General features: G+C 42.8%; 1 protein-coding gene across 2 annotated transcripts in view; it reads left to right on the top strand.

Annotated features, from left to right (window-relative positions):
• The window catches only part of dync1h1 (dynein, cytoplasmic 1, heavy chain 1), a 99,902-nt gene that overhangs the window by 13,568 nt on the left and 66,928 nt on the right, over positions 1–19,406 (top strand). For both annotated transcript variants that reach the window (XM_055641144.1, XM_055641143.1), the window contains exons 6-18: positions 1,088–1,359; positions 1,509–1,736; positions 3,786–4,862; positions 5,357–5,536; positions 5,617–5,766; positions 10,195–10,341; positions 11,244–11,384; positions 12,060–12,236; positions 13,724–13,834; positions 13,936–14,055; positions 14,989–15,228; positions 16,507–16,662; positions 18,283–18,396. In XM_055641144.1, coding sequence (XP_055497119.1) covers positions 1,088–1,359; positions 1,509–1,736; positions 3,786–4,862; positions 5,357–5,536; positions 5,617–5,766; positions 10,195–10,341; positions 11,244–11,384; positions 12,060–12,236; positions 13,724–13,834; positions 13,936–14,055; positions 14,989–15,228; positions 16,507–16,662; positions 18,283–18,396 — 3,113 coding nt within the window. The remainder of the gene's footprint in view (positions 1–1,087; positions 1,360–1,508; positions 1,737–3,785; positions 4,863–5,356; positions 5,537–5,616; positions 5,767–10,194; positions 10,342–11,243; positions 11,385–12,059; positions 12,237–13,723; positions 13,835–13,935; positions 14,056–14,988; positions 15,229–16,506; positions 16,663–18,282; positions 18,397–19,406) is intronic.

Raw genomic sequence — 19,406 nt, 5'->3', positions numbered from 1 at the left:
AGAATAAGGGGTAGGCCATTTAGAACGGAGATGAGGAAACACTTTTCCACCCAGAGAGTTGTGAATTTGTGGAATTCTCTGCCTCAAAAGGCAGTGGAGGCAGATTCACTGGATGCATTCAAAAGAGAGTTAGATACGTCTTTGGGCTAGTGGAATCAATGGATATGAGGAGATGGCAGGAACGGGGCAGTTATTGTGGATGATCAGCCATGATCACATTGAATGACGGTGCGGACACGACGGGCCGAATGGCCTACTCCCGCACCTATTTTCTATGTATCTATGTAAGATTGGATAGTCTGATACTTTTTTTCTTTGGGGGGCTGAGGGGGTGACTTTATCGATGCGTACAAGATCATGAGGGGCATGGATAAAGTGAACACTTAGTCTTTTTCACAGGGTAGCAGATTCTAGAACTAGAGGCTTAAGGTGTAAGGGGAAAGTTTTCAAAAGGGACCTTAGGAGTACAATCATATCTGGAATGAGCTTTCAAATTAAGCTGTAGAACTAGATACAATTATGACTTTTAAAGGCATTTGAACAGATATATAGGAGAGGTTTAAGGGGCCATGGGCCAAATGCAGGCAAATGGGACCATCCCAGTATGCCAACTTGGTCGACAAGGTGGACCGAAGGGCCTGGTTCCATGCTGTATATGGCTCTATGACTATCAGGTGATGTGAGACAAATCACCTGTTTGTTGACATATGGATCAACATAGCCCTGTTCTCAGTAGGGAATGGCTGCACTATATCTGCCAACTAACCAACACCAATCCCCACAGGACCATTCCTTCATTCCTGATCATGTGGTGATGAGATCACCATGACTTCCATTTCTGCAGAATCGCCATTGGTGGATTGAATTCAACTGGTGTCTAACACAAGTACGCAGCAGTGGGGAAGGCAGGGGTTTGTCCCAGGTTCCCAGCACAATGGTATTGTCAAAATGCTTCTCCTGCAGCATGAATACCATATCACACTTACAGCTATGCAATCCATCCTGACCACTGGCTATAGTACTGGTGTATAAATGAATGAAACTGGTTTTTAACGGTGTTACTGTGTTTTCTTTCCTAATGTAACAGGACTTAAACAAGCATTGGAAACTGTAAACGACTATAATCCTCTGATGAAGGATTTCCCGTTGAATGATTTGCTGTCTGCAACTGAACTGGATAAAATCAGACAAGCTCTTGTTGCAATCTTCACACACTTGCGAAAAATCAGAAACACAAAATACCCTATTCAACGAGCCTTGAGATTAGTGGAAGCAATTTCAAGAGATCTGAGCTCCCAGTTGCTGAAAGTCTTGGGAACGCGAAAACTGATGCATGTTGCTTATGAAGAATTTGAGAAGGTAGCTTGAGACTTAAGACGTTTTGATTTCTGTTTTTGTTTTGCATTATCATACAATTCAAGTTTTTTTTAAACTTAGGCGTGTAATCTCAGCTAGAGTATTATATTGAAGTTGAGATTGAGTTTTATTTAGAGTGTTTTGTTTTTCAGGTGATGGTGGCATGTTTTGAAGTCTTCCAGACTTGGGATGACGAGTATGAGAAACTTCAGGTTTTGCTTCGAGATATTGTGAAAAGAAAGCGTGAAGAGAATCTTAAGATGGTTTGGCGAATCAATCCTGCTCATCGCAGGCTGCAGGCTCGCCTTGACCAAATGAGAAAGTTCAGACGACAGCATGAACAGCTGAGGGCTGTCATTGTCCGAGTTCTTCGACCCCAGGTAATTCACAGAGTTAAGCAGCAGTAGCTGCAGTTGGATGCAGTCTGTTTGCTGTAATAGCATCGCACTGTTACAACCATGTTCATCATTCTCGTTATTACCAGACGTGATTGACCACAAATGCAGGGATTCTTTTGAAAATAACTAACGATTAATGGGCCACGTCTGACACATTTCCAGATCAACATAATTGGCAGTTTGGTGTGGTGCTTCAATGACCAGTGAACCACTAAACATCCACTTTCCAGCAAGACTAATCTCCTCACTCACCTTCCACCACAATGCAAAGAGCTGGACCTCTTGGCTTTTACTTTGGGTAGCCTGCACATCTAGTGATCCAGCCTCTGCCACAGCTCATTGCACTTGGACCTCTAAATAGTGTGAGGTCTTGAATAACAGGTGCAGGTTTCTACCAGGTTAGATACCTGTAGAAGGTACACAAAAATACTGGAGAAACTCAGCGGGTGCAGCAGCATCTAGGATGCAGGAGCGAAGGAAATAGGCAACGTTTTGAGCCGAAACCCTTCTTCAGACACCTGTACCTGTAGAGCTGCATCATACAGTAATAACAAAGGCTTTAGAACTTTTAAAAATACTAAACTGAAGTATAATTTAGGGAGCCTTCATTGAAAGGAATTGTACATGTAAAATTAAGTCCTGCATCTAGACTCTAGACTGTTTTTGTAATATGGATACTTCCATTGTTGTAAAGAACAATAGAAATCAATGTCAAATTAAATTGGCGAGTTTCATGATAAGTAATATGCCTCCAGGATCTGTAATGGGGAGAGTCATGTCAGATACTAAGGATAAGATTAGCTGGAGTTCAGAATCGGGAAGGTGTGGGGGGTTGTGAACCCAACCATCCGCAGGAAAAATCAGGATGTCACTTTTACGGTGCTGCTCCAAGGCCGATTGAAAGATGTGGTTTATTGCAGTGGTCAGTATGGGTCCACCATGGGACACCCAGCACCCAATCCTCACACACAGACTAGCACATCCAGCAGGTTGAATTCCTCTGTCGTATTGATGTACTGGATTTGGTTGGGGGTTCAGCAGCATTGAGAAGGCTTTGTAGTTTACTGCCATGGCATTTGGCTGATGGATGTTTTGTTGGGTGATCCAACCCCTTGTGTGCATACATCCAAGTTTAAACTAACAGGAAAAACACACACACACTTTTTATTTGTAGGAAGGAACTGCAGATGCTGGTTTAAATCAAAAATAGACACAAAATGCTGGAGTAACTCAGAGGGACAGGCAGCATCACTGGAGAGCTTTTTATTTACCGTGACTATTTAATAAGGACTTTTTATTTTGCTTGTCTGTTCTGTGAATCTGTGGAATTCTTTGCCACAGAAGGCTGTGGAGGCCAAGTCAATTGATATTTTTAAGGCAGAGATAGCTGGATTCTTGATTAGTACGGGTGTCAGGGATTATAGGAAGAAGGCAGGAGAATGGGGTTAGGAGGGAGAGGTAGATCAGCCACGATTGAATGGTGGAGTAGACTTGATGGGCCGAAGTGCCTAATTCCGCTCCTATCACTTATGATCTTGTTCAGAATTTATGATGTTAATTCTCCCCCAAGATATTGAATATTACATTGTTTTGTCTGTTGAAAATCTGTTGTAAAATTAAGAGAAGAGGACTGAGAAGGGGAAAAATAGTGACCATTAGAGAAACAAGTAACATTTGAACTGAAAAACTTGGCCAAATTTCAGGTTCTCCAGTCATAGTTCTGCTAAACTGAAAAGTGAAATCAGCCCTGAATAACTTCCCACAACATAACACAAATATGTTTATTTTGTGTTTTCAGCAGAAATGTGATAATTAAGGTACCACCAGTTAATTAAAGTTCTGGCTTAATCTACTTTTGAATCATATTCATCCATTGAATTGCTTTTATATATTTTGAATATTATCCCTTCCATCGGGCAGCAAAATTCCTCTCTGTGTTTTTGACATAGCATTGTATCTAATTTTTTTAACTTGTTATTTCCTAATTAAAGAATGATGATTGTATTACTTTCCCTGTTTCAACTTGTACAGGTAACTGCCATCGCACAGCAATCCCAGGGGGAAGGGCCTGAGCCGCAGGACATGAAAGTAGCAGAAGTCTTATTCGATGCAGCCGATGCAAATGCTATTGAAGAAGTAAACCTTGCTTATGAAAATGTCAAGGAGGTTGATGGATTGGATGTTTCCAAAGAAGGAACTGAAGCTTGGGAAGCGGCACTCAAGCGCTACGATGAGCGTATCGACAGAGTGGAAACGCGCATTACAGCCCGGCTCCGAGACCAGCTTGGCACTGCGAAAAATGCCAATGAAATGTTCAGAATATTTTCCCGATTCAATGCCCTCTTTGTTCGTCCACACATTCGAGGTGCGATTCGTGAATATCAAACGCAGCTCATCCAGCGAGTGAAAGATGACATTGAAGCCTTGCACGACAAGTTCAAAGTGCAGTACCCACAGAGTCAAGCTTGTAAGATGAGTCATGTCCGTGACTTGCCTCCTGTTTCCGGCTCTATTATTTGGGCAAAACAGATTGACCGACAACTCACGGCCTACATGAAGCGTGTGGAAGATGTCCTTGGAAAGGGTTGGGAGAATCATGTAGAAGGACAAAAACTAAAACAAGATGGTGACAGCTTTCGCATGAAGCTCAACACACAAGAGATCTTTGACGACTGGGCAAGAAAGGTCCAACAGCGCAACCTGGGTGTGTCTGGTCGTATCTTCACCATAGAAAGCACTCGTACTCGTGGCCGCAGTGGGAATGTCCTGAAGTTGAAAGTCAACTTTCTGCCTGAGATTATCACACTTTCCAAAGAAGTCCGCAATCTTAAGTGGCTTGGGTTCCGCGTTCCGCTCGCAATTGTAAACAAGGCTCACCAAGCAAACCAGCTGTATCCATTTGCAATTTCTCTGATTGAAAGTGTTCGTACCTATGAGAGGACATGCGAGAAGGTAGAAGAGAGAATCTCAATATCCCTTTTGGTTGCTGGCCTGAAAAGAGAAGTTCAAGGATTGATAGCTGAAGGAATTGCATTAGTCTGGGAATCATACAAATTGGATCCTTACGTCCAACGCTTGGCAGAGAGTGTTTTCAGCTTCCAGGAAAAGGTTTGTGCGCGTTTAACAGTTCTTCTTTTTGCATGAGTGTAATTGAGTTGCTGATTGGGCACGGACTGACTCTGGGAATCCCCGACCTACATCTTCTAAATGGAGAATCTCACAAAGAATTGCATGCCTAGTTTTAACAGTGGGGATCAATGCAGGTTATTTTTAAGAGTGGAAGGAGAGCACAACATCCCAAAATGTCCACATATTTGCATCAACAAGCCCATCTACATGAATTTAAAGATCTCACATAGGACACTGCAGCCACCCCAATAACCACCGAAGTGGTGGGAGATTGATTTGCCTCTGAATACAGCTAATTATTTGGTTTCACTCTTTTCGGCTCTTTTTTCTCCATTCTTTCTTTTGATGTCGAAATTTTAGCTGAATAATGTTCGTTCTGGCCAGAATTTGAATATCGTATTCAAAAAATGAAAAGGGTGCTGCAGAAAAGCAATTTGGTGAATGTAGTAATGATGGTTGTTTCAATGCTTCAGGTGGATGATCTGCTGATCATTGAAGAGAAGATAGACCTTGAAGTTCGTTCATTGGAAACCTGCGCCTACGATCACAAAATATTTTCTGAAATCTTGAACCGTGTTCAGAAAGCAGTCGATGATTTGAACCTCCATTCGTACTCCAATTTGTCTATCTGGGTGAATAAGCTGGATATTGAGGTAAGAGCTGCCAAAAGCACCAGATGCTGCTGGGATTGTTGTTTTGATTTGAGAATTTACTAGTTCACTTGTTCTTGTAGATTGAAAGGATCCTGGGAGTGCGGTTGCAGGCTGGTTTAAAAGCGTGGACATTGGTTCTATTTGGACATGCCGACGACAAAGCTGATGTTGATATGGATACCGATGCACCACAGACCAGCCATAAGCCTGGAGGCGAGCCAAAGATCAGGGTGAGATGTCTCTGCCCTGGCTACCTTTTAGCTAATGCATTGAATGTAATGTGCAGGAATGAACTTCAGATGCTGGTTTCAACTGAAGATAGACACAAAATGCTGGAGTAACTCAGCGGGACAGGCAGCATCTCTGGAGAGAAGGAATGGGTGACGCTTCGGGTCCAGACCCTTCCTCCGACTGGACAACTGAATGTAATGTTGGAGATAAGAAATACTTTTACTTTGGACTAAATTCCAAGCAGGATTAAATTTGAAGTTCATTAAATTGCAAAACAAAAGTGACATGAGTATTTTAAGAGTTTGAAGATTGTAAGAAATGTAGTAATGTTCATTACTAGAATCCCTTCCATAGGGGGGATCAGTGCATCTATGAGGTTAGATTCGGAGGTAATGTTAGGGCTTTCCTCTTTAATTTTTATGCAAGTAGTCAAAAGAAACACATCCAAATTAAGGCTGAAAAAATAAAATTGAAGGAGCCTCTTCTTCTCCAGAATCCTAGTTTAGTATAATGATACTGCGTGGATATCGGCACTTAGACCCAACGAGTCTGCACCGACCAATGATCACCCGTAGACAAGTTCCATCCGGGACACCATGGACAATTTACAGAAGCCAATTAACCTACACACCTGAATGTTTTATCACGGACACGGAAATAGAAACAGTTGAGGAATTCACAAAGTTAAAAAATAGAGCTTCTTGAAAAAGAATGAAGGCAGCTGAACAAAATAGAAAGTGACCCTCTATGATTATGGGTTGCTAAAGGAAGTCCATTATATTAGCTTACCGGACCATGGAAGCAGTTGGGGAATAAAGCTGAGAGCAGTGGTGAACTGTTGCTTTACAAACTGCAAAGTATAGAAACATAGAAATTAGGTGCAGGAGTAGGCCATTCGGCCCTTCGAGCCTGCACCGCCATTCAATATGATCATGGCTGATCATCCAACTCAGTATCCCGTACCTGCCTTCTCTCCATACCCTCTGATCCCCTTAGCCACAAGGGCCACATCTAACTCCCTCTTAAATATAGCCAATGAACTGGCCTCGACTACCCTCTGCGGCAGAGAGTTCCAGAGACTCACCACTCTCTGTGTGAAAAAAGTTCTTCTCATCTCGGTTTTAAAGGATTCCCCCCCTTATCCTTAAGCTGTGACCCCTTGTCCTGGACTTCCCCAACATCAGGAGCAATCTTCCTGCATCTAGCCTGACCAACCCCTTAAGAATTTTGTAAGTTTCTATAAGATCCCCTCTCAATCTCCTAAATTCTAGAGAGTATAAACCAAGTCTATCCAGTCTTTCTTCATAAGACAGTCCTGACATCCCAGGAATCAGTCTGGTGAACCTTCTCTGCACTCCCTCTATGGCAATAATGTCCTTCCTCAGATTTGGAGACCAAAACTGTAACGCAATACTCCAGGTGTGGTCTCACCAAGACCCTGTACAACTGCAGTAGAACCTCCCTGCTCCTATACTCAAATTATTTTGCTATGAAAGCTAACATACCATTCGCTTTCTTCACTGCCTGCTGCACCTGCATGCCTACTTTCAATGACTGGTGTACCATGACACCCAGGTCTCGCTGCATCTCCCCTTTTCCTAGTCGGCCACCATTTAGATAATAGTCTGCTTTCCTGTTTTTGCCACCAAAATGGATAACCTCACATTTATCCACATTATACTGCATCTGCCAAACATTTGCCCACTCACCCAGCCTATCCAAGTCACTTTGCAGTCTCCTAGCATCCTCCTCACAGCTAACACTGCCCCCCAGCTTAGTGTCATCCGCAAACTTGGAGATATTGCCTTCAATTCCCTCATCCAGATCATTAATATATATTGTAAATAGCTGGGGTCCCAGCACTGAGCCTTGCGGTACCCCACTAGTCACTGCCTGCCATTGTGAAAAGGACCCGTTTACTCCTACTCTTTGCTTCCTGTTTGCCAGCCAGTTCTCTATCCACATCAATACTGAACCCCCAATGCCGTGTACTTTAAGTTTGTATACTAATCTCTTATGTGGGACCTTGTCGAAAGCCTTCTGGAAGTCCAGATACACCACATCCACTGGTTCTCCCCTATCCACGCTACTAGTTACATCCTCGAAATCTTTTTAATAAGAAGTGTCTTCAAAGACAATTTAAGGTAATTTGTGGAGACCCTGTGTAGTGGCCAGAAGCTGTAATCTGGAATGCAATGCTTGAAATAGTGTAGAAGTAAATTCAGATAATTATTTTCAGAAAAGAATTGTGCAAGTTCTTGAAAAATAAGACAAAATCTTAGGAACGTGTTGGAGAATGGACTGAATAGTTCAGAGATGACATAGCCACACAATTGCCACCAATGCTTGGTTCCACCATTTAGCAGATGTTTTACTTGGAATTTGCTTTCATTGGGAGGATGATCTGAATAGCCTTTACAGTGCCCTCCATGTTTGGGACAGACCCATCATTTATTTATTTGCCTCTGTACTTCACAATTTGAGATTTGTAATAGAAAAAAATCATATGTGGTTAAAGTGCACATTGTCACATTTTATTAAAGGCCATTTTTATACATTTTGGTTTCACCATGTAGAAATTACAGCTGCATTTATACCTAGTTCCCCCATTTCAGAGCACCATAAGGTTTGGGACACATGGCTTCACAGTTTGTAATTGCACAGGTGTGTTTATGCGGGTATAAGAGAGCTCTCAGCACCTAGTCTTTCATCCAGTCTTTCCATCACCTTTGGAAACTTTTATTGCTGTTTATCAACATGACGACCAAAGTTGTGCCAATGAAGGTCAAAGAAGCCATTATGAGACTGAGAAACAAGAATTAAACTGTTAAGAGACATCAGCCAAACCTTAGGCTTACCAAAATCAACTGTTTGGAACATCGGTAGGAGAAAGAGAGCACTGGTGAGCTTACTAATCGCAAAGGACTGGCAGGCCAAGGAAGACCTTCGCAGCTGATGAAAGAAAAATCCCCAAACACCTGTCCGACAGATCAGAAACACTCTTCAGGATTCCGGTGTGGATTTGTCAATGACCACTGTCCGCAGAAGACTTCATGAACAGAAATACAGAGTCTACACTGGATGATGCAAACCACTGGTTAGCCGCAAAAATAGGATGGTCAGGTTACAGTTTGCCAAGAAGTACTTAAAAGAACAACCACAGTTCTGGAAAAAAGGTCTTGTGGACAATGAGACGAAGATTAACTTATATCAGAGCACGATATAAGGCAAGAGGAAAGAATGGAGGAAAGAAGGAACTGCCCAAGATCCAAAGCATACCACCTCATCTGTGAAACACAGCGGTGGGGGTGTTATGGCCTGGGCATGTACGGCTGCTGAAGGTACTGGCTCACTTATCTTCATTGATGATACAACTGCTGATGGTAGTAGCGTAATGAATTCTGAAGTGAATAGGCACCTATCTGCTCAAGTTCAAACAAATGTCTCAGAACTCATTGGCCGGCGGCTCATTCTACAGCAAGACAATGATCCCAAACATACTGCTAAAACAACAAAGGAATTTTTCTAAGCCAAAAAAATGGTCAATTCGTGAGTGGTCTAGTCAAATCACCTGATCTGAATCCAATTGAGCATGCCTTTTATATGCTGAAGAGAAAACTGAAGACGGACTAGGCCCCAAAACAAGCATAAGCTAAAGATGGCTGCAATACAGGCCTGGCAGAGCATCACCAGAGAAGACACCCAACAATTGGTGATGTCCATGAATTGCAAACTTCAAGCAGTCATTGCATGCAAAGGATATGCAACAAAATACTAAACATGACTACCTTCATTTACATGACATTTCTGTGTCCCAAACATTATGGTGCCCTGAAATGGGGGGACTATGTATAAACACTGCTGTAATTTATACATGGTGAAAACAAAACATATTCAGTTGTGCTGCAGCAAGTAAGAATTTCACTGTCCCATCCGGGACATATGACAATAAAACACTCTTGTGTCCCAAACATTATGGTGCCCTGAAATGGGGGGACTATGTATAAACACTTGTAATTTCTACATGGTGAAACCAAAATGTATAAAAATAGCCTTTATTAAAATCTGACAATGTGCACTTTAACCACGTGTGATTTTTTTCTATTACAAATCTCAAATTGTGGAGTACAGAGGCAAATAACTAAATTATCGGTCTTTGTCCCAAATATTATGGAGGGCACTGTATGTTGCATTGATATTTAAGATTACCATTCTTGTTCAAAGACTATCCAACTTGGATGCAATGCATATCTTCTATAACAAGTGATCTACATTTCAATGTGGAACCCATTATTTGAAGGAATTGTTAAATGTGCCACCAATTTGTGTCAGTGTGTTACAATGGAATAGGATAAGTGGTCACCCAATAACAATACTTTTTTTTCCTGAGTGTATTTAAAAATATTATTTTTCATCCTCCTTTGTAGAATATAGTTCATGAGCTTCATATTACAAATCAAGTAATCTATTTACATCCACCAATTGAAGACTGCAGATACAAACTCTACCAAGAGCTGTTCAGCTGGAAAATGATTATCCTAACACTTCCTAGGATTCAGAGTCAGCGATATCAGGTAAGGAAAGTGGTAATTGCTATGATTGCTTGCATTCTTAATGTTTTAGTACTTTATGCAAGTAACCAGATATGCAAAATTTGACGTTGTATGTGTGAATTCATATCATTTGTTATTGCCAAATTACAAAATCATTGAAGAGTAGTATGTTTTATCAATTTTAATGAAAACTTCACTCAATATGCAGTATGCAGCAGGGAAGAGGCCAATTTCACATGAACATTGAAGTTATGATTTGGGGTGATACCACTGGATAGAAGATTGAAAATAGGAGTTAATGTTTTAATAATTGTAAAACTAGAACAAACAAAGGGTTATGTTTTAATTAGCTCGAGGCCCACGACCGAGGAATAACTAAGGGAAGGACTTGAACTTTATTTCGCCTTCCATCACAGTGAGGAATGTGTAAGAGTCACTGTGGTGGATGTTCATGTTAAAATGTGTTTTTGAAGTGATCTGTTGCTTTTAATTGTATGACTGACCTGGCCAGTGAAATTCCTCGTATATTGCAAAACATACTTGGAGAATAAAGTGTGATACTGATTCTGAAATAGATAGAGACAGTCTTATTGCAGACAAATGGAGTTAGTGCAAAATGGGGGGAAAGAAGGTTGGCGTGGATGTGTTGATCCGAAAGACCACTTTCTACGCAGTACACTTTTATGATTTGGAGGAAAGCTATACTATCATACTGCAAACTCCACCCTGACTGCACAAAGGGCCAGGATTGACCCTAGCTTGCTGGAGCTATGAAGAAGCAGCTCGACTAGCTGTGCCACCTCTAGAGTCATACAGCATAAAATTAAGCTTTTCAGCCCACGGCAGCTACACTGGCCATTGTGCCTATTTATACTTCTCCCACTTTCCTGCATTATAATCTATGCCTTTCCTTTCACAATTAGGTTGGTTTTCAATATGAACTATCTGAAGAGGAGAAATTCTACAGAAATGCACTGACAAGAATGCCAGACGGACCAGCTGCTTTGGAGGAAGCTCATGAAGCTGTTATGGGAATTGTTAGAGAAGTTGAAAAATATGTCAAGGTAAGCATTTTGAAAATACTTTGGGGGTTTGTTTTGGAGAAAACCTTGATCAAATTGAACCATCACTATTTCAAAGACATTTCCTTAATTCTGGCCTGATAACGGCGAAAAAAATAATACTTAAATTTTGTAAACACACATCGGTCCCTACTGTTAAGATGTGGATTACATCTTCTGACACTACATCTTGAATATATTATACTTGTCCTGGCAGAAAAACCAGATCATTTTTCCCAGACATGGACACCCTTCACCCTTCACCGATTAGTTACAAGGATAGTATGACGCAACACAATTTAGGATTTAAATCTAACTATGGATTGGGTGGGGAGGGACCAGAGCCAGGTATATCAACACTTCTCTCTCTCTCTTCTTTTTGTTCTGTTTTTTTCTTTTTTCTTTCTTTCCATTACCCACTCTTTGGCTACACTGCTTTGGTTGTCTAGGGGTTCTATCTTTGCACATCTCACTTTTTCTCTTTCTTGGCCTTTTCTTTTCCTCGAACTCAATGCTTAAAAAGTCAAAATTGAAGCTGTACAATAACTATATAATTTTATATGCCATTTGTTCTACTCTTGTACATTTGCTTCTAATAAATAAAAATTTTTTTTTTAAACGTTTAAAAAAAAAACTTGATCAAATTGATCGTAATCTGTTTGTCTTTTTCCTGGTCAGGTTTGGCTTCAGTACCAATGTCTGTGGGATATGCAACCTGAAAACATCTACAACAGGCTGGAAGATGATCTAAACAAATGGCAGGCACTGCTTGTCCAAATTAGAAAGGCCAGAGGAACGTTTGACAATGCCGAGACTAAAAAGGATTTTGGCCCTGTTGTTATTGATTATGGAAAAGTAAGAGTTTAAAAAAAAATTATTTTTAATTTTATTTGAACATCACAAATATGACTCCAGTATGAAGGTTGATTTGATTGTGTTTGATCCACTTTCCTGCTTGTTTCCTGTAATAGAAAAACTTACCTTGGGCATGAATATATTCATTGACTCGGCTTCCAGCTCTGTAAAGAATTCAAGAGATTCACAAGAGGTTTCCACCCGATCCTCAGCTTGAAGAGATTTCTCCTAAATTTTCTCTTAAATAAGCACCCCCTCCTTATCCTGAAACTATGCCGAGTGGTTCTTGATTCCATACCACTCCCAAAACAATCCCCATGGAATAGAAACATAGAAATTAGGTGCAGGAGTAGGCCATTCGGCCCTTCGAGCCTGCACCGCCATTCAATATGATCATGGCTGATCATCCAACTCAGTATCCCGTACCTGCCTGAGGCAGATGGATAAGAGAGAGAAATATACTGTTGGTGTCTGCGATGTCACCTCATTCTTTTATGTGTCAACAAAATTATCTCAAAATTGAGTACAGGTTCAGCCTGCTCAGTTCTTTCACAAGGCAACTCCATCCCAGAGAATGTTGTTTGACCTGCCTCTAATGCAAGATGCTCCCTTGAATATAGGGATCAAAACCAGACACAGAGCTCCAAATGTGGTCTCTCCCAACATGCCGCAATTGTAGCAAGACTTGTATCTTTCCACGACTTTTTAATTACTGCACTTTTTTCCTTCCATATTCAAGGACATTCGGATTCCTCCACACAACACCATTCGTTTAGGCAATATTCTGTTTTTTCCTATCAAAGTGGAGAATTGCTCATTCCATTCATGCAAAGCTTTAATTTGCCTGTGTATTGGACTAACTTTTAAGGCAAAATAATCACTCAATGGTGTGATTATACCCCTGCTGAGTCAGAGAATGATACAGCAAGGAAATAGGTCCTTCGACCCAACATGTCCCAACTATACCAGTCCCACCTGTCCCCGTTTGGTCCATATCCTTCTAAAATGTCCTATCCGTGTACCTGTCTAACTGTTTCTTAAACGTTGGGATAGTCCCAGCCTCAACTACCTCATCTGGCAGCTTGTTCCATACACCCACCACCCTTTGTGTGAAAAGGTTACCCCTCAGATTCCTATTAAATCTTTTTCCCTTTACCTTAAAACATATGTCCTCTGGTCCTCGATTCCCCTACTCTTGGCAAGAGATTCTGGACATCTACCCAATCTATTCCTCTCATGATTTTATACACCTCTATAAGATCACCCCTCATCCACCTGTGTTCCAAGGAATAGAGTCCCAGCCTACTCAACCTCTCCCTATAGCTCAGCCCCCTTAGTCCTGGCAACATCCCCGTAAATCTTCTCTGTATCTTTTCCAGCTTGACAACATCTTTCCTATAACATGATGCCCAGAACTGTAGGTACTTGTGATTTTTAACGTTAATGTGTCATGAATGGTGCTCTAAAACCTCTTTATTTGCTTCAAGGTGCAATCAAAAGTGAATCTAAAATATGATTCTTGGCATAAAGAGGTTCTCAGCAAATTTGGGCAGATGCTTGGTCAGAACATGCAGGAGTTCCATTCACAGATTTCAAAGGTAAGGAGGATGAGTTTTAGTGTAATGTGTGTTGTATTTGTACAGTTAGGACCAGTATTGACCAGTGCAAATGACCCTTTCGATATTGATTTCTTAATCAGTCTCGTCAAGAATTGGAGCAGCATTCGGTGGATACAGCGAGTACTTCAGATGCTGTGACCTTCATCACATATGTGCAGTCGCTGAAACGCAAGATCAAGCAGTTTGAGAAACAAGTCGACGTGAGTATCAAGATACAACTTTTTTTAAACGTAAAACTGGTTCTCCCTGTCATATTTTGCTACTTATATTTGTATGTTGCCTTGATTATTTTCTTTGGGCTTCATCTGCTGCTTTCTTTTATTTTGGATGAATGCTGAAACGTTCATAGTCAAGTCGGAAAATAATGGTCCAGAATTTGAGCACAAAGGACCAAAAGAGTGCCTCCCACCACTTCTGTAACCTGACTTTCTTTTACCCCAACCACTGCCTTTTGGATGGACCAGGTATCTTGACCTGGGCCACCTTTCCATTCCAACGCAGCCATTCCCAGCAAAGCTACCAAGTCCCATCCCTGTGACATTGCCTGACTGCTGCGCACTCATCCATATTGATTGCCACCATAACCATATAACAATTACAGCACGGAAACAGGCCATCTCGGCCCTTCTAACCCGTGCCGAACACGTACTCTCCCCTAGTCCCATATACCTGCGCTCAGACCATAACCCTCCATTCCTTTCCCGTCCGTATAACTATTCAATTTATTTTTAAATGATAAAATGGAACCTGCCTCCACCACTTCCACTGGAAGTTCATTCCCAAGAGGTTGTACCTGTTTTCAAGAGGTACATCCACTGTGGTCCCCTGCACTCTTTCCTGTAGAAAGCTGGAAATGCTTGCATTGCTGGAAATGCTTGCAAATTTATAGTATGTTCTTTCGATTAAAGTAGGATTTCAATTTTACTTTTGATGTCATACGGTAATTTTGCACTTTTAAATGTAATACTTCTGGCTATATTAAATCTTAAATCCACTTTCTTTTTTGATCACTATACAATGTTTAAAATTAGCTACTTTTAAGATCTCTTAAATTGTGAGCATTGCTCGTGTTTCAGGTAAAATAAATATTACGTCGTTTTTTTGTAAAGTAGTTCTTTTTTTTCTCGCTCTAGCTTTATCGCAATGGCCAGCGTTTGCTGGAAAAACAGCGATTCCAGTTTCCTCCATCTTGGCTGTACATTGACAATATTGATGGGGAATGGGGTGCTTTCAATGACATCATGCGTAGAAAGGACAGTGCTATCCAGCAGCAGGTGGCGAACCTACAGATGAAGATTGTTCAGGAAGATCGTGCCGTGGAAAGCCGCACCACTGATCTCCTGGGTGAATGGGAGAAAACAAAACCTGTGGCTGTGAGTAAACACTCTCTATATTTCAAGCCTTTTATTAGACACTAGACCAAGTGCAGAGATTCCACCAACACAAGATTCCACCACTCACCCGTTCCCCGAACGTAATATTGCACCACTCACGCATAGCCCCCAACTGCGCAGGCGCGGCTCATTTCTCCTCGCCCTCCTCCTCCTCCTCCTCTTCACCCTCCCTCTTCAATACCTAGAGAGGGAGGGGTGGTAGAGAAGGAGGGGGGTAGAGAGGGAGGGGGGGAGAGAGAGGGTAGAGTGCGGGGGAGGGAGGGTAGAGAGGGCGAGGGAGGAGGGAGAGGGAGAGAGAGAGAGAGGATGGGAGTGAGGGTAGATAGGGAGGGGCATCTCCCTCCCCATCTCCCGCATCCACCCCCCCCCCCCCCCCCCATCTCCCTCCTCCTCATTCCCCTCATCCTCCTCCCCTGGAACGCGGCCTGGTTCTCTTACTCAGCCCAGACCTGGCTGTAGACTCCAGCCGTCAGCTCGGCCACCGTCTGGGCTCCAGTGCAGGCCCCAACTTCATCTCCAGGCTCATCCCTGACCCCGAACCCAGGCTCATCCTTGGTTCCAGCGGCGGATTCTTTCTGGGCCCTGGTCAAGGCCCCATCCCAAGCCCCGGGCTCGGCCCTCACTCCAGCTCCAGCACCAGGCTCAGCTCCAGTCCCCCTCCCCACCAGGTACCGGGCGCCAGTGGCCGTCGCCGCTCCTCGTTCACTGCGAGCGCTGGAATGCCCCCTCTCCCAGAGTGTCCCTTCCTGCCTTGCGAGTGCATTGTGACGTCACTCAGGGTTTTTTTCCGAAATGGGTGAGTTTTTGGGGCTGTTTTTTAAATTTAAAGGATTAATAACTTTGGAAATATAGGTGGGAATGTGACGGTGAAAAATGGGAAGGCTGTGTTTGAAAGAAGATAGGAAAAGCAGATTGACACATCGTGGGTACTGACAAGACAAAGACTTTTAGTTATATAGAGATTTGTTATGCTGAGTTTTTAAAATTTAAATCATACTTTCAGCATTCCCATTTGGATTAAACGTTTGTGGCATTATTCCTACAACTGTGGATATCCCTAAACTTATGAGATGTAAATTGTCTTTTTGTAAGTGTGCCATTCGGTTAGTAACAAAACAAATTACTTTTTAAAATCCTGCCTTTTCTGTCTGTCTAGTCCTTACACTAGGGTGAGAATCAAATGCTGTTGCTTGCATGTTAGTGGACTTCACTGTATGTAATACTGAGTTGTTAAGTGAAGTTACTCTTTGATTGTAGGGGAGCCTGCGGCCAGAGGACGCCCTGCAAGAACTCACTATCTATGAAGGCAAGTTTGGTCGTCTAAAAGATGACAGAGAGAAATGTGCTAAAGCTAAGGAAGCTTTGGAGCTAACCGACACAGGATTGCTCAGTGGCAGCGAAGAACGGGTACAGGTAAATAAATATCTGAAGCCTTGATATTACATCGAGTGAATGATTGCTCAAAATGGTAGAAATATTGTCCAGTTTTTAAAAAGTACTTTATGGGAGGAGCAGATGGCAAGAATGTTCTAGTAAATGCTTGTATTAGTACTGGAGCTAAACAGCATGGAGACAAGCCCTTTGACACAACTGGTTAATGTTGTCCAGCTGAACTAGTCCCATTAGCCTGTGCCTGGCCTACATCCCCACAAACCTTTCTGATCCTTGTACCTGTATTTTAGACATAATTGTACCCATCTCTACCACCTCCTTTGGTAGTTTCCTTAAACACACCGTCCTCTGTGTGAAAAAGCTGTCCCTCTTTCCTTTTTAAATCTTTCCATTCTCATTTGGTGCTGGCTCGAAGGGCCGAATGGCCTCCTCCTGCACCTATTTTTCTGTGTTTCACTTCAAACACATGTCCTTTAATTTTAGACTCTCCTACTCTGAGAGAAAATATATATATGTGCCTCATATCTGTGTACCTCTGTATTTTGTACATCTCTATAAGGTCACCCTTCACCCACGTACGCTCCAGGTAAATGTCCTAGCCTATCCAGCCTCTTGTGATAACCAACATCCTCCAGTCCTGGTAACAGCCTCGTAATTTTTCTTGCGCTCTTTCTGTGAAATCCTTCCTGTGACAGGGCAGTGAGACGGCCCGGTACCTCAAGTATGCCCATACCAACGTGTTTTACAAGGATGTCTCTTTTTAAAAATACCTTGAGGCTGACAATTAGCTGTAACTGCATAAATTACAATTATTATTGAGTTGGGTTATGTAATACTGTTTTTAGTTTGTCAGTCTACTGTTAACTGTTTATATATAAAGCATAATGTTATGTTATTTTATGTTATTGCGTACAGTTTTGGTCTCCTAATCTGAGGAAGGACATTCTTGCCATAGAGGGAGTATAGAGAAGGTTCACCAGACTGATTCCTGGGATGTCAGGACTTTCATATGAAGAAAGACTGGATAGAATCAGCTTGTACTCGCTAGAATTTAGAAGATTGAAGGGGGATCTTATAGAAACTTACAAAATTCTTAAGGGGTTGGACAGGCTAGATGCAGGAAGATTGTTCCCGATGTTGGGGAAGTCCAGAACAAGGGGTCACAGTTTAAGGAGAAAGGGGAAATCTTTTAGGACTGAGATGAGAAAAACATTTTTTACACAAAGAGTGGTGAATCTCTGGAATTCTCTGCCACAGAAGGTAGTTGAGGCCAGTTCATTGGCTATATTTAAGAGTTAGATGTTGCCCTTGTGGCTAAAGGGATCAGAGGGTATGGAGAGAAAGCAGGTACAGGATACTGAGTTGGATGATCAGCCATGATCATATTGAATGGCGGTGCAGGCTCGAATGGCCTACTCCTGCACCTATTTTCTATGTTTCTATTTTCAAGTTTGTTGCACTACAAAATTGAATGCCTGGTTGAGTTGAATTCTAAATGAAAGCTACTGTAGTCTATGTATGTGAAATGTTTTTCTTCTGCTCTGCACATATTTTGATGTGATTATAATGTGTCTTGCATCTCTTCGAAGATGACTTGCCTCAGAGCTACACCACTAAAACTGACTCTACCTTTTACATTAGGTTGCATTAGAAGAACTGCAGGATCTTAAAGGTGTCTGGTCTGAACTTTCCAAAGTGTGGGAGCAAATTGATCAATTGAAAGAACAACCATGGGTCTCAGTACAGCCACGGAAGGTAGATGGCAGTTGTTCCTATTTGTTTTCATTTGATTTGAGATGTTATATACAAATGTAAAGCAACTGCACTAGCAAAGCTACTTAATGAAACCTTAGTGAAATACAGACGTTAATAAGCGAGTTCGGAATTCCGACCGCACGTGCACAGGTCACAAGTGAAAAGCAGTCTTGGCAACAATGGTGCTGCATTGTGTGCAGGCTTGCGTTTCGTTCGTGGTCGGGGTAGTGCCCGACTCTCCGTCGCTGCGGGTACTGTTGAGTTGCTGGTGGGCCGTTCCCGTCACCTCCCCGGTGTTCCGTCCCTGTCCGGACTTGCAGCCAGCGCAGTAGCAGCTGGCTCCAGCTCAGCTCTGCCTGTCCCGCCGGGTTGGCCGGCAGCCCTCCACCTCCACCTCCCCCCCCCTCCCCCCCTCCACAACGAGATCCTGCTGAAGATGGGCAGCCACTGGCCCTGCTCGAAGACTCAGAGCCACTGCTGCTGGAGTCGTCCTGGTCACAGAGAGAGTCTGCGGACGGGCTCCTCCCCCTCCCATGCCCAGCCCCAAGCCCAGATACTGAGCCAGCTCCAACTCCAGGTCGGGGCTGAAGGCCGCCAGCAGTGCGGCACAGTTGAGTGCCGAGCCGGTGGAGGCTGAGCCCAGGCTGGCGTCTGGTGCAAGCGAGGCCGGGGCCCTCGTTCCTCCTCGGGGTTGTGGATGAAGTGTCAGCGGGGCAGAAACCGGTGGTGTGCAAGATACGGCTTGTTACGGGGTGGGGGGGACTGGTGGCGGTTCGGCAGTGCTTGCGGAGCCAGGGAGATGGGTTTGATCCTGGCTGCGGATCTGTGTGTGTGAGCAGCTGCCGAGAGCCGGTCCAGTCTTTCCCTCCCGTCTCCTGCTCGCATCTGCCCTCTATCTTCCCCCTGACAAATACAAACTTGAAAAAAGACAGAAAATCGGACCCAAACTATACTCACTGAATCTACAGCACTAAGTTTGATTTTTATTTATAACGTTTGACCTTTGACAA

This window comes from Leucoraja erinacea, chromosome 9 (assembly GCF_028641065.1).
Source record: "Leucoraja erinacea ecotype New England chromosome 9, Leri_hhj_1, whole genome shotgun sequence".
Taxonomy (NCBI): Eukaryota; Metazoa; Chordata; class Chondrichthyes; order Rajiformes; family Rajidae; genus Leucoraja; species Leucoraja erinaceus.
Note: the sequence above shows the minus strand (reverse complement) of the source record. Positions and strands in the feature narration are given on the sequence as shown.